General features: G+C 34.8%; 1 protein-coding gene across 5 annotated transcripts in view; it reads right to left on the bottom strand.

Annotated features, from left to right (window-relative positions):
* Nucleotides 1-13,064, bottom strand: part of CEP170 (centrosomal protein 170) — a 101,382-nt gene that overhangs the window by 21,521 nt on the left and 66,797 nt on the right. For all 5 annotated transcript variants that reach the window (XM_082757942.1, XM_082757941.1, XM_082757940.1 and 2 more), the window contains 2 exons: nucleotides 9,202-9,328; nucleotides 3,286-5,109 (listed from right to left, as the gene is read on the bottom strand). In XM_082757942.1, the coding sequence (XP_082614068.1) occupies nucleotides 3,286-5,109; nucleotides 9,202-9,328 (1,951 nt within the window). The remainder of the gene's footprint in view (nucleotides 1-3,285; nucleotides 5,110-9,201; nucleotides 9,329-13,064) is intronic.

The raw sequence follows: 13,064 nt of genomic DNA on the forward strand, positions 1-13,064 counted from the left end.
TCAGCAAGCCAGCAGAGCTGCTATATACAACTAGTTGCTGAACAAGGTCTCGTTGCTTTGACATAATGCAGAATTTTATGATTGCAGCTTGGTACTCTTAACACTGGGCCTGTATTCATTGCTCTTTTTCCCAACGTTTTTTTTGTAAAACTTTTATTTATTTTTTTATACTATTCTAACATCATCTGCAATTTTCCTCCACAATTGTGGAAAAAGTTCTTCAGTGTTCTCAGTTTTATTGATCACTATTTTTTGTCAATTTAGTGCTTTGATTAAATCTTTCATTGCATGTACTATAGAATTACTAATTCTGCTTCACAGCTTTTTTGCAGCGTTGCCAGTTATCAAGCCTCCTGCCATGGAAACACCCTGATAATCACTTTAATGCTGATAATTCCCATCCAAGACATTCCACTTATCTGCTTGCCCTTTCATTTAAAAGAGAGCAGCAATGCTTTAGCCTACCAAAGCTTCAAATAGATTCTTGAAATTATGGACTTGCTCACAGCTCTGACAATTTTAATGCTATTATGTTTCAATTCATCCACATGAAGTAGAAGGCAATAAAAATATCCAATCAATGTAGGTCATTTTTCTGCCCTCCTTCTACAGGCATGTATGTCTGAACATTGAAAAAGATTTGTGAAATGCAGAAATAATTTCCTCTTTGGTAGATTGGAGTTAAAAAGCGTGATTCTGCTGCCAATGCTTAGTGATCTAAAATGTTGTAATGCTAACTGCACTGATGAGAAGGCCCATGGAACAACCTTAACACCTCAATCACAACTGATCCTCTGGTAAAAGAAAAAGAAACTAATTTACTGGTAATGACCATCCATTTTACAGTCTATCTAGGTCCAGGGAGACAAGAAAATACATCACAGTTATGTCTTGATTAAATCTGCGCAAAGGAAAACAAGTTCAAATATTCTGAAGTACTTTTATCAGGCACTTCATTAGTCATTTCCAGGAGTGTGGCAATTTAAGTGAATTGTTGACATTTCTAGAAACAAAATTAAGTTGAGGAACTGGATGCTTTGAATCCAAAAGCTTCTGCTGTAGTACAGTTTTATATAATGCAAGAGAATAGTACATCCTATTCAAAGACGTTTTAAATAGGGATAAAGTGTTATTATATAGTGTTATTATAAAGCATAACTAATAACTTGAGCTTTTGGGTAGTTATTAGCATCATTTTTAAGATGCTAATGGAAAAATGGAGACACACTGAGTAGTGGCTTATATAAGAAAATTTTATACTTCTTTAGCAATTCAGATGTATCTGAAGTATTTAAAAGGTCTACATGCTACTCCCTGATTTGGGGAGTAAACTGATCAAACTGATCAATTCATTTAATAACAGGAGCTATTCCTACTACAAATTTTTCAAACCAGTATTTTTTTATTTGTATTTTTATAATGTCTATCTTACTGTGTTGGGATAGCTCATGAGAAGATGCTTTTTTTTTTTTTTTTTTTTTTTTTTGGAAAGCAGCATATTTTATACAAGCCACAGTAAACAGTGTAATGCAGTGAAATGAACACTCAAGGAAAGAGAAAGCTAAGAGCAATCCACTAACAGAAGAAGTAAACCATCTCAATCTGAGAACCCATTTAGGAAACGTGCAGTAGTACATAAACCTCAAAATCCATACAGTTTTGTGAAAAAAAAAACAAAAACAACTACAATAAAAAAAAAGCAAAGTAGCAAGTAACATCTGGGGTTTGCCTTTTCAGAAATCAGCAATATCAGGATATGAACTCGTGTTAATTCGTAAAGATATGAGCAGTCTTAAACGACACTCTTCCCTGGCCTAACGTTGCCAGCTTTCAGGCTGCACAAATCAATTTAAAACAGACTAAAAGTGAAAAAATGTTATTTTTCCAATAGTATCTTAGAGGGAAAGATTGAGTGTTTATCTGGTGCTTAGCTTTTTTTTTTTCATTTTTTTTCTGTATCTTTGTAGACAACTGTCATCATATTGCAACAGATTCAACTATATAGTTCAGTGAACACCTCATTTGTATCTCTTCAGAAATTTCTATTAAGCTAATAAATAACACAACAAAAGGATACCTGTCTGGGAGAAAACACTGCTAAGAATCCTAAAAAGGTACATTTACAATATACAAGCAACAAAAGGGCTACAGGAAACGTATCTATTGCAGACCTTTAAATCAACTCTGAAGGGGAAGCAGCAAAGTAAAATATATAATCTCAGTGGCAACACTCAGCACTGCAAGTAAGGAAGCTATTGTAATTTTATTTTATTTTTCTTAGATTGTGGACTGCCTCTAAATACGGACAATCTTTGACGATTCAAAGAGCAAGAGATCACCAATTATAGATATCCATTTAATATGAGAGATGACTTAGATAGAATCACCACATTTTTACTTAAGTTGACTTAATATTCCTGTTGGTAAAAAGCTAGCCTTTCACACTGTTCATATTTAAAGCGTTATGTTAGCTTCTAACAAAACAGCAGGTTATAATTCATCAATTATATGGATATTTTTTTTTCATCCATAGATAAGATATTACTGTAAATATGCGACTACACTAAAGAAGGTCAACATGATTTGGAAATAATGATGAAATCATAAATTGTCATGACTTTGAACAGAAAACAAAAACTACTCCAAGGAAAGGCAAACATTTTATTATTAATTACTTTATGGTGTTTATTTAGGAAGTATTTGTGTTTAATTTTTTAATTTTAAACTTTTTTGTTATCATCATTATTAAACAAACCTCATGGTTGTGGTTTTGGAAGCTAATCTTAAATTACAGGTATGATTATCCTAAAAATGCTCAGGGTATTTCCTTGGGAAATACTACATGTTGGGCTTGTAAATATGCTGAACAAATAAATATTATATTTTCTATGCAGTAAAAAGCATCGCTGACCTTCTGAACACTTACTACCATGACTAGCGCAGAGAGATTCCACCCTGTTTTTGTACCAACACAAATCAAATCAGTGCTGCCACACTTGAATGCCTCACTGGAATTCCTTCTTACTGATCTACAGCTACAAAAAATAAACAAACATATATATCCATCCAAGACGGTAAAGGATTGAAATTTCTTGTCTTTGTGATTTTAAGTGAGAAACATCCACAAGCGTCAGCAAGGAAGACTCTTACTTGAAAGAAAAAAAGAGTCAACTAAAGCTCAACAAATTGTTTCATAACAACATTCCTTATAAAAGTATATAAATATAAAAAAAAAAAAATCAAAATATATGGTATTGTAGAAGCTAGTTAAATAATCTGACATACCTGAGGGAGAATTATGAGCTGAAGCCAAAGATTTGGATTTTGAATCTGAAAGTCGAGAAATGCTATTGGCTCGAGTTCTAGCAGAAACTTTACTACTATCTCCAGCTGATGTCAACCTGGCACCACTTCTGATAATAGCTTCTGGGGTACGAGATGAGGCAGTGCTTCTAGTTATTGTTGCTTCAGAATCACTACGTGCTGATAAAGAGCCAAGTCGAGTTCTGCGAGGTTGAGCAAGTAAGTCTATTCTGGAAATACTTCTCCTCCCTGAAGGAGGTTTTGATGTAGAACTTGTAGTGGACACTTCGGAAGCCACTGAAGCTTTATCAGCATCAGCAAGCTCACTATCTGAGGCTTCACCAAGCCGTGCTCTGCGCAAGAGAGAAGTCCTTGTAGGACGAGGTCTTGGAAGAGTAGTAGATTTACTAGATTGCCCAAGTGCAACAGGAGTGCTTTTCGATTTAGCTGACTTTCCTTCCATTTTGGAATGTAAAAGTTCATCTGCTGAGGCAAAAGGAACTCTTCCATGTGATTTGCCAGAGTAGGTTTCCTGGTCAGATGATAAGATATCAGAAATGGCGGAATGAGGTACACTAGATGTTTGGTCATCATCTGTCAAATCCACTGATGGTTGTCTCATTCTTCCACTAGATTGCACAGTTTTGCGAGCATCAGCTCTAGACCCACCATCTGAAGAACGACTTTTAGTTTTCTTTTCCATCTTTTCTCTGGCACTTGTTGCAGAAGATTTTAAAACATCCTTTGAAGGGGAACCAGAGGAACATCTATCTTTATATAAGGTTGTAAAGCTCTTCCGTTTCTGTGTGGATTTTCTTTCAGAGTCACCAGTAACGAGACTGATTGTGCTGGCTGTATCTACATCTGATTCTGGTGATATGGAATTATCTCTGTTATAGCTAGGAGTCTCAGGACCTTCATCAGTTTTATTTTCTTCACGGAGTTTAGCTTCAAGGAAAGCCATTACAGCTTCCGTGTCCTTTAAAATGAGCGTTGTATCTAGACTGGAATCAGTGTCCATTGAATCACTTCTGTCACGTGTCCTGTTTGCAGATGCTGAGGGGGCAACAGATCCACTTTGCTTATTAATATGAGGAATAAGTTCTATCGGTATATTTGTGCTAGGCTTATCTATAGTAAAGCTGCCTTGCCTCACTAATGGTTTTGAAGATTCCTTTTTTTCTCCTCCTGATGTTTTAGGACTTTGTCCTTTAATAGTTTCCTCATTTTTTCTTCTCTTTCCCTCATTCTGTGCCAACTTCACTTCTGTTTTATCAGTAACATGTCCAGAAGCTTTGTCTTGATTATCTGAAGTTTTGTGTGACACAGCAGTCTCCTCCCTACCCTTCTCAACTTGATTTGTAGCAGGTTTTGTAGAAGACAGTTTTGAGGGTGTCCAGTGTCCTTGCTCCTTTCGTTCTTGTTGAATTTTTGCTAAAGCTTGTTTCACTACAGAAGTTTCTCTGCCAGTTTCAGCTCTCTCTTTACTGGAGCTAGGGAAAGAAAAAACTTTTTCTCCTGTAGCTTTTGGTGAAAGACCATTCACTGTTCTGCCTGACTTAGCTATACTTCTGCTGTCAGCATCTGAGGCACGAGCTGGAGTTTCTTTCTCCTGAAGTTCAGTGTCTTGCTTTTCACCTATTTCTGATCTCTGATGAGATGCAGCTTTTGTTCTGGAGCCTTCACTCACTTTCTCCTCTTTGGGAAGCTGTGGAAGCGTCCTCCTTTTTCGCTCACCTTGGCTGGTCACAGAAGTTGCTGAACCAGCGCTTCTGATGGAAATACCAGACTCGCTGATGTCTGTGTCTGAAAATGAGAAAGAAAAAACAGCTAAGAAACCATTCAATATCAAGCTAAACACAAACATTAAATTATTAAGATTGCATAACACTAATCCAGCAACATAAAACAGAATTGCAAAAAGTCATTGGAATATAAAAATGTCATTTGTCCACTTATCTATTCTATAGTAGGATGAATTATATTTAGGTAAACATATGTTATACAAGGTGGAAAAAGCTCTCAGGTGATGGAGATTTGACTATTCTTATAAGCTTTTTGAGTAGGTAACTCTTCAAATAATTTTCCAGCTTAGCACTTGTCCTATTCTCATTAGGCATAATTTCATCTTATGGGTAACAGTGGAAACATTCTTATTATTACAGAGTGGAAACTGTGAATTACATTAACTACTTCCTAAACTATAATCAATAAGTTGAACATAATTGGCTCTATTATTTCATTTCACTTTGTAACAAAAACGGAATAAAATCATGTATGTTAACACAATTTTAGAACAGGTATCTCCTGATTAAAGGCATCAGATATATAAAAAGATATTTCTGTATTACTAGAACTACAATATTAGGAGTGCCATACAAAAGAACAGTTCATTCAACACAACGTCATTACAACCTAATCCAACATTGCTGATACACTGCATGTGTCTACCAAAACAATTTCTAAAAGGTAGCAAGGGAATTACTACAATGAACCATTTGTGGTTTGTCAGAGACCTGATCAGGTCAGAAAAAGCCATCTTTCTTCTCAGTGTTCTTTCTAAAAATGTCATTTTGCAGGAAAACGGAAGGAGTCATTGCAGAAGCAGGGTAAGAATGCAAAGACAAAACAACATTTTTCCTCTTCTGATGCTTCAAACTGACATGGTTTCTTCCCAAAGATGAAAAATCTTGATTGTGATCACCTGGTTGTCTGTTATCTTGGGCTAATTACTACCTTCCTGATACTCTGTATGTATACTGTGAAAGGGAATGCTTTATAAACATGTATGTCATTGCTGCAGAGGGTATAAACTATTTTTTCCTGCTTCATTCTAATTTCAGTATCTGTGTAGCATATGGTCTATGATTGCTCTCATATATAAAGGAAAGTTTTCATAAATATGTAGAATTTGAGCTATGTGAGAAGCTCTCCTTGAAAACAAACTTTTTGCCAGCAAAGTACACCAACACCGTATGTATTAACCTGTTTTTACACTCTAGGTTTAAATAGGTACATGATGTATCGCAGTTACATCAGGGGACAATTACAACAGGAACAGGAAAGCCAGTTTTACATCCCTAAACAGATTCAGCACCACATTTCAAAGTTCCTGAATCGACTAAGACCCTCTCCTTTCTACTCGCTTGCTCCACAGCTGCTTGTCTCACCAAGGGGTTGCAGGCCATCCCTGCAAAACCACCGCTCAAGGACCACTGAAGAGTAGCTTTCAGTATTGAAAAGCCCTATGCATGAAGAAATTACTGTGGTTGCTGCTGTGCAGAGAGCAGAAAATATGTTTTTAATCCAACCAGAACATACAGCATGTCCTCTATATACACATATATATGTACATACAGGAAAATATATATAACACCAATAGAGTAAATAAAGTATATAGGTATAAAAAGCATCAGAAGAAAAACATCACTTTGATCAAATTCTTAGTGGATAGGGAATGCTCTTCTGAAGAAAATATAGGCATCTAAGCCAACTAAAGATTTTGCAAACTGTTCTTTGGACATGCATATCAAATAGTATTTTCATTACATCTTAGGTGCTTGAATGCCGTTTAAATTTCACCCTAAGTACTTTAGAATTCTTGCAGTATGGGTATGCACTACACAGTTGTTGCTTCCCTTACAATAAAGTTCTAATAATGGCCAAAAAAAAAAAAAAAAAAAGCATTCATCCCTCCAAAGATCCTGTTTAGAATCCCATCTGAAACTGACAATTTAAACAAATCCAAAGAACAAGTGAGACCCAAACCTCTTGGTTAACCACCCAAAGGATGAGTTATCAATACATAAAACTAGATTCATTTTGGAGAAATTCCCAATAATATTTGTGTTTCACTTTTTTTTTTTTTTTTTTTTTTTAATTTACTGTTACTAATTTAACTTTAAGTTACTAAGTTACTAATTTAACTTTAGAATTAAAATTAATTTCCTTTCTCTTCCTTTCATTCTGGCAGAATAATACACAGAATTGAAAGCTAACTTTTTGTGAAGAAGCTGGTTTTTTTTTTCCAGTACAGAAAAAATTTACAGATAAGATAAAGAACACAGAAAGTATCTGAATTCATTTACTAGTTTTATCTAAAATCTGAGGGCAATGAAGTAAATCTATGACAAAACCACTTAGGAAATGCATCCATTAGTTACAACTAAATTAAGATGTTCCAGGACAAATAGAAGAAATTTGAAAGAAAAAAAAAATCATTACAGGATTCAAGATTGAGTTGCTCAGACAAGGGTTCAGTTCTCATAATGCAGGTGAGAAACAGTGTTAGCTATCTGCACTGACCAAGAAACGTATAATTTGGACAGAAAAACATGGATGTGAAACTGCTTTTTTGCCTAAAAAAAAAAAAAACCCCGAACTATTTGTTTATTTATTAATGTCACATAGAAGCGATAAACGTTTTGGAGAAATCTCTGCTGCTACAGTTTTACACTTGTTTGAGGACCCAAGGAGAAGGGTGCTTGTGCTGGGAAACAAAAAACAAAACAGGAAACTGAGTAACAAGCTTAAGTTTGTTGTGCAGAAGGTCTGACTGCTGGGCAGAATGCTGAGACCAGGTTTCCGGACTAAGCAGGGAGAGAATCACAGGATTCCACTATTCCACTCTGGAAGCTTTACATAATGGCTTGGTTTTATCAGTAGAAAATGCATTCTTCTGAGAAACTAAAAAGTCAAAGATATAACTTGCTCTGAAATTTAACAGACAGTGTATTCTTGAAAATCTGAACAAAGCCAGCAGCTATAACAAAAAAATAGGGAACACATATTATATTTCTGAATGTAACTTTGTAGAAAAAAATATTAACTAAAAAGATGCTTAGAACCATAGAAAAAATAATTTATTCTACTCACCAATGTCTAACAAGAGGTTATTGGACACGTTCTGTAGATGGCAGTGTATCTTCCACAGTGGTGTACACAGAAAAGCACTCTGCACTTTTAAAGTACACTTTTTCCCTAATTAAAATGTTTTAAAACTTTGTTGTAAATTTCAATGTCAACTGGAGTAAGAGGAAAGGCTGGAGTTGCAGGGCACAAATCTCTCTCCAGCAGGTAGAGTTATAATTGGTAAATTTTTGGTCACTAAGCAGCATATCACTTTTGGAATATGGAACATTCATTGAGATGACCTCCTTTTGCAGTTACCAGTCAATTTTGCAACAAAGAGCCACATTAACTCACATAATTTACAGAAGACAATTGAGGAACTACTTTGCAAGATTTATTAAATTCTACCTCAATATGCAAATACCAGTATTAAAATTCCACTAAATTACCATTTCTAGGCTGAAACTGAGAGGAAGAAAACAGAAGGTAAGTAACATAAGCAACTGCTTCACAGTCAAGAGTGCAGACCCTAAAGAACATACTACTTAAAGTCACAAATTTCCATAGCTTAACTAAGGACAGACAGTTGTTCATTGCTGAAGATAAAGTATGTTTTCTATGTTTCCAAGATCAGGAAGTACACTGCTACTACTCAGCTAACTAATAACTGAATAACGAGTTTCAGGTTAGACCGTTTAATATTAAAATTAAAATCCTGTTTTGAACTTGGGCATTACTGAAAAAGATGTAAAGAAAGAAACATACTATGCAGACCAAATCAAATCTCATTCAAGTGAAAGTTTCTTTTATATCACACACTTTTTTTTTTAGTAACATTCAGTTTAATTTTGACACTCTTCTGACACATCAAAAACACAATCACTGAGCTTGTTTTTCTGTTGCTTCTTCTCAAAGACATGGAAGAATTTCAGGTGAAGATAATGTGCAAAGAGTAATAAAGTTACTTGTTTATGTACATTACTGCTTTTTTCCCCTTTCAGAGGCTTCTTCATCAGATATTATGACAACAAGAACTGCTTTTAGTACCGTTTTCTAGTGGAGCAGGCACAGGTGACTCCAATCTGATGTCATCATGATCATGACGTGTGTGATTGGCAGCCAAACTGGCCCACTGTGATACCCAACGTTTACGTCCAGGGGCAGGAGAACCTTCCTAAGGAAGATAAAGCAGAAGAAAAATTACTTATAGATTAAAAGCATGCTCTCGTTACAGGTTTTCCTGTAATAGAAGTGTTAGACACTTTTCTTGGAGGAAGTTGAAAAAGGAGTTTACTTCAATAAATTTTAGTTATCAGTTCTATAATGGCAACATACATGTAAGTGACTCTATATAGACACAGAATCAGTACAGAATAAGCAGCATTTCCTAGTGCAATGAACTTTTAATCAGAACCCATAGGAAATACATTAGAACACTTGTCTGCTTCAAAACAGAAGAGCAGGAGAGAAACATGGTAAGTGTGTGCACAAGAATTAAGAACGTGCTTCGGGAAGATAAGAAAGTGACATTTTACTAGCTTAAAAGACACTTTTGTCCAAATACAATATTGTATTTACTTCTTTCGGGAAAGACTACCTCAAGGACTGAAAGAATAAAATAATTTGTGATGGAAAGTAAAGGAAGATCAGATCACTTGTTTGGCCTAAATGACAAAAGAAGCAAAGATTAGTTTTATATCATCCTACTGGATCATTATCTGATTGTTTTGTTTTTTTGTAGCTGACCTGAAAAGGAAATTGATTTGATATCCTGAAGGGAAAGCCTTTTGAAACTTTTTTCCATTTAAAAAAAGAAACACAGAAAGCAAAACAGCTGCTTATGCTGTATCCTTACAGTACAAAAACCTTTTTTTTCCCCAAACCAGATTTCTAAATATAATGCAATATTCCTGTTTTATCCGATATACTATAGTTTTGCTTGCTTACTTCCCTAAAAGAAGACAGCAGACAACTATGGCTGTATGTATATGTATGTACACATGCACATATGTGGTCTGTATACTACTGAAAGCTTTATAGGAGTTTAGTTGGTCAACCTTATTGGAATCAAAACACAAAATTCTGCAAATAAGAGAAGTCACTGATAGCAGCTCCATAAGTTACATAACTATAGACACGTAAAACAAGAAATTACAATTCAAGATCAATAAGAGAGATGTGAAGGACATGAAAATACGAGTAACTTGCTTCATAAGAAAATTTGCAGGTGCTATTGCAAAGGTTAGATGGAGCTCTGCTGCCTGTTCAGATCTTGGCATTTATATCCAAAATGTTGATTTTTGCCTAATTCATTGGCCACTCTGGGATTCCACTCTTTGATCAGGAACCAATTCTTCATATTTTATAAAATTTATTTAGCAGAAATGGAATGGTGAAAAATGTCGTCTAGTGTATGAGGGCTTCTTTCAAATTAAAAGTAACTTAGACATCAAATGTCTAAGCAAACTTGAAGTTATGGTCTTGAATGTCTCTTAATTATATGGATGACCCTAATTAATGAAAACAAAAGCATCATGAATCTATTTCAGAATGTTATGAATGAAGCATGTACAGACCGATCAAATCATCAACTACTGTGTCCACATGCTAAATTAATCTTATAACAAAAATGTTACAAAATAAAAATCTTAATAACAGGAAAGTAGGGCAATTCAATGTTTCTGTTATTTATGGGCATTTCTGAACACAATGTAAGGAAAGAGTGCCAGAATGAATCATATTATTAAAAAAAAAAAAAAAGGCAAAAATGTGCAGCATTTATGTATTGACAACAAAAACCATTGCCAGTGCTGATGCTTCATTTTTCTTTCATGTCTAAATTTTGTCTACTCTATTTTCTTGTCCCTACTAGCAAACATCCATCTTTAATAAAGCAAATAATTGCAGCCTAAAGTAAATATGATAGCAGTCCCAATTATCTTTGCTACAGAAAATCCTAATTCTTTGTGTACCATCTAACCAATTCCATACAGATACGATTTCTGACACATAATCAGCAATCTGAATTCCACTTTGCAGTGAAGTACAAAGATTTTGTGAATTAATTGTAATTACCCTGCCAAAAAACCTTTTCTACACAGCAGTGGATGCCAATGTGTTTTATCAACTCTCTGTATATACAAGCACAAACAACAAAGCTATCAAGTTTCTTTTAACAGTAGTTTAAGCGTGGAGATTTTAGTACTTTACTAAAGTTACAAAATGGTTTTTATTAAATCTAATATGCAACACTATAATAAAGCTTAACTCCGAACAGATTAATATCCAAATGTGAAAGCTTTATAAAAAATTTAGGATAACAGAATGTGACCTTTATTTATTTTCCTCTACTATTTCATGTGCTTGCATCTTGCAGGCTTTCCATAAGCAATCCTCCAAATCTTCTCTTGAATAAAAAGAGGAGTTTCCTAGTTTTTTAGGCTTACTGCCAGGCTTACATAAGAGACACCAGCATGTGAACGTTGCATTGCATCTCCTTTCCTTTATGTTTATCATATATTCAAACTGAATTTGAGAAACACATCCACAGAAAAAATACCCATGGATTTCTGTAGACAAATTTTGCATCCTGAAGATTCAGAGCTTTAGGTTCTACATCTGAAAAAAGCCACAGCACATGCAAATGACACCTGAAAGCCTCTCCAATACTTGGCATTTCACAGCACAATAATAGTAACTTTAAAAAAATTTCAACAAACAGAATCAAAGTCTTTTAAGACACACATTCCAATCGTCTCATGTTGTAAGAATCAGACTATGCCATCCTTTCATGAATTTAAGTGCCATTTTGAAAGCAGTCTTCTGGCTTCTCCCCTTTCCATCCCTGTTTCTGAACCACATTCCTCCAGCAGTGGTGATCTTTTTTTTTCTTTCAGATCTTCGTACTCACTCTATTTATACCAATGTTTCCACATTTGCTTACAGAACAACACTGACATCTATCTCAAATACTTCTTTTTTTTCATTCTATTGCATTTACTTCCCTAACACAGCAAACCCCACATCATACCCATGTCAGCTTCTGCTTTGCTATAGTAAATAAATTAAATGGTATCAAGCTCTTGTAAAGCAAGTCTCCATTCACTTAATCATCTGAGCACACCTCTCTGTAGTTTAGAATTCACCCTTCTTAAACAAGAATGGTAACAAAGCTCACGCCAATATTTCAGAGTTTCACCACCACTTCCCATCAGAGACAACACTTCCCATTTCTACTGGCAATATATTGCCCAGTGCATCCAAGAGTCATGTTTGCCTTTTCACAGCCATAGGACCTTGGTGACACAATCATCCTACGTTCTAAGTTCATAGCATCTAAGTTCAAACAAAAAACAAGCATCAAACTTCAGACTCAATGGTTTCTCTATGAAAGGATAGGAAATTTGTGTAATAAGATCAGACAACAAAAGGGCATAGAGCCTCTAAATACGTGTGCCGCTCTCTGCTTCTAAGGAGCAATACAAGTATTTACATGAATAAAGTTATTCAGTATTCACGATGTCAGCACTATTATTTACTTTAATCTTCAGTGACAAAGACATGAAGTAGGCATTCAAAACAAAAAAAGGAGCATTGTCAGCAATGGTACTGATGACCCTGCAGACACAGAAAAATAAAAGAGGTATGTCCTTAATGAGCACATTAAAAATGATATTGATAAATCATGTACATGATTTAAGAACTGTGGTTAGCATATAGTCACTGAAAATTAAATGGAAGTTGGATGGATAAATCATAACCCTACTTCTCTTTGTTCTCTATCATATTTAATATTTTTTCTTAAACCACACTTACCTTGGTTTGCAAGTGGCAGCTCATAATATAGAAAAAAAAATTAAATATTTTACATACATGGATTTAGTATTGTTAATGCTTATTTTTGATGCTTA

Source organism: Aythya marila (assembly GCF_965140915.1).
Source record: "Aythya marila genome assembly, chromosome: 3".
NCBI lineage: Eukaryota > Metazoa > Chordata > Aves > Anseriformes > Anatidae > Aythya > Aythya marila.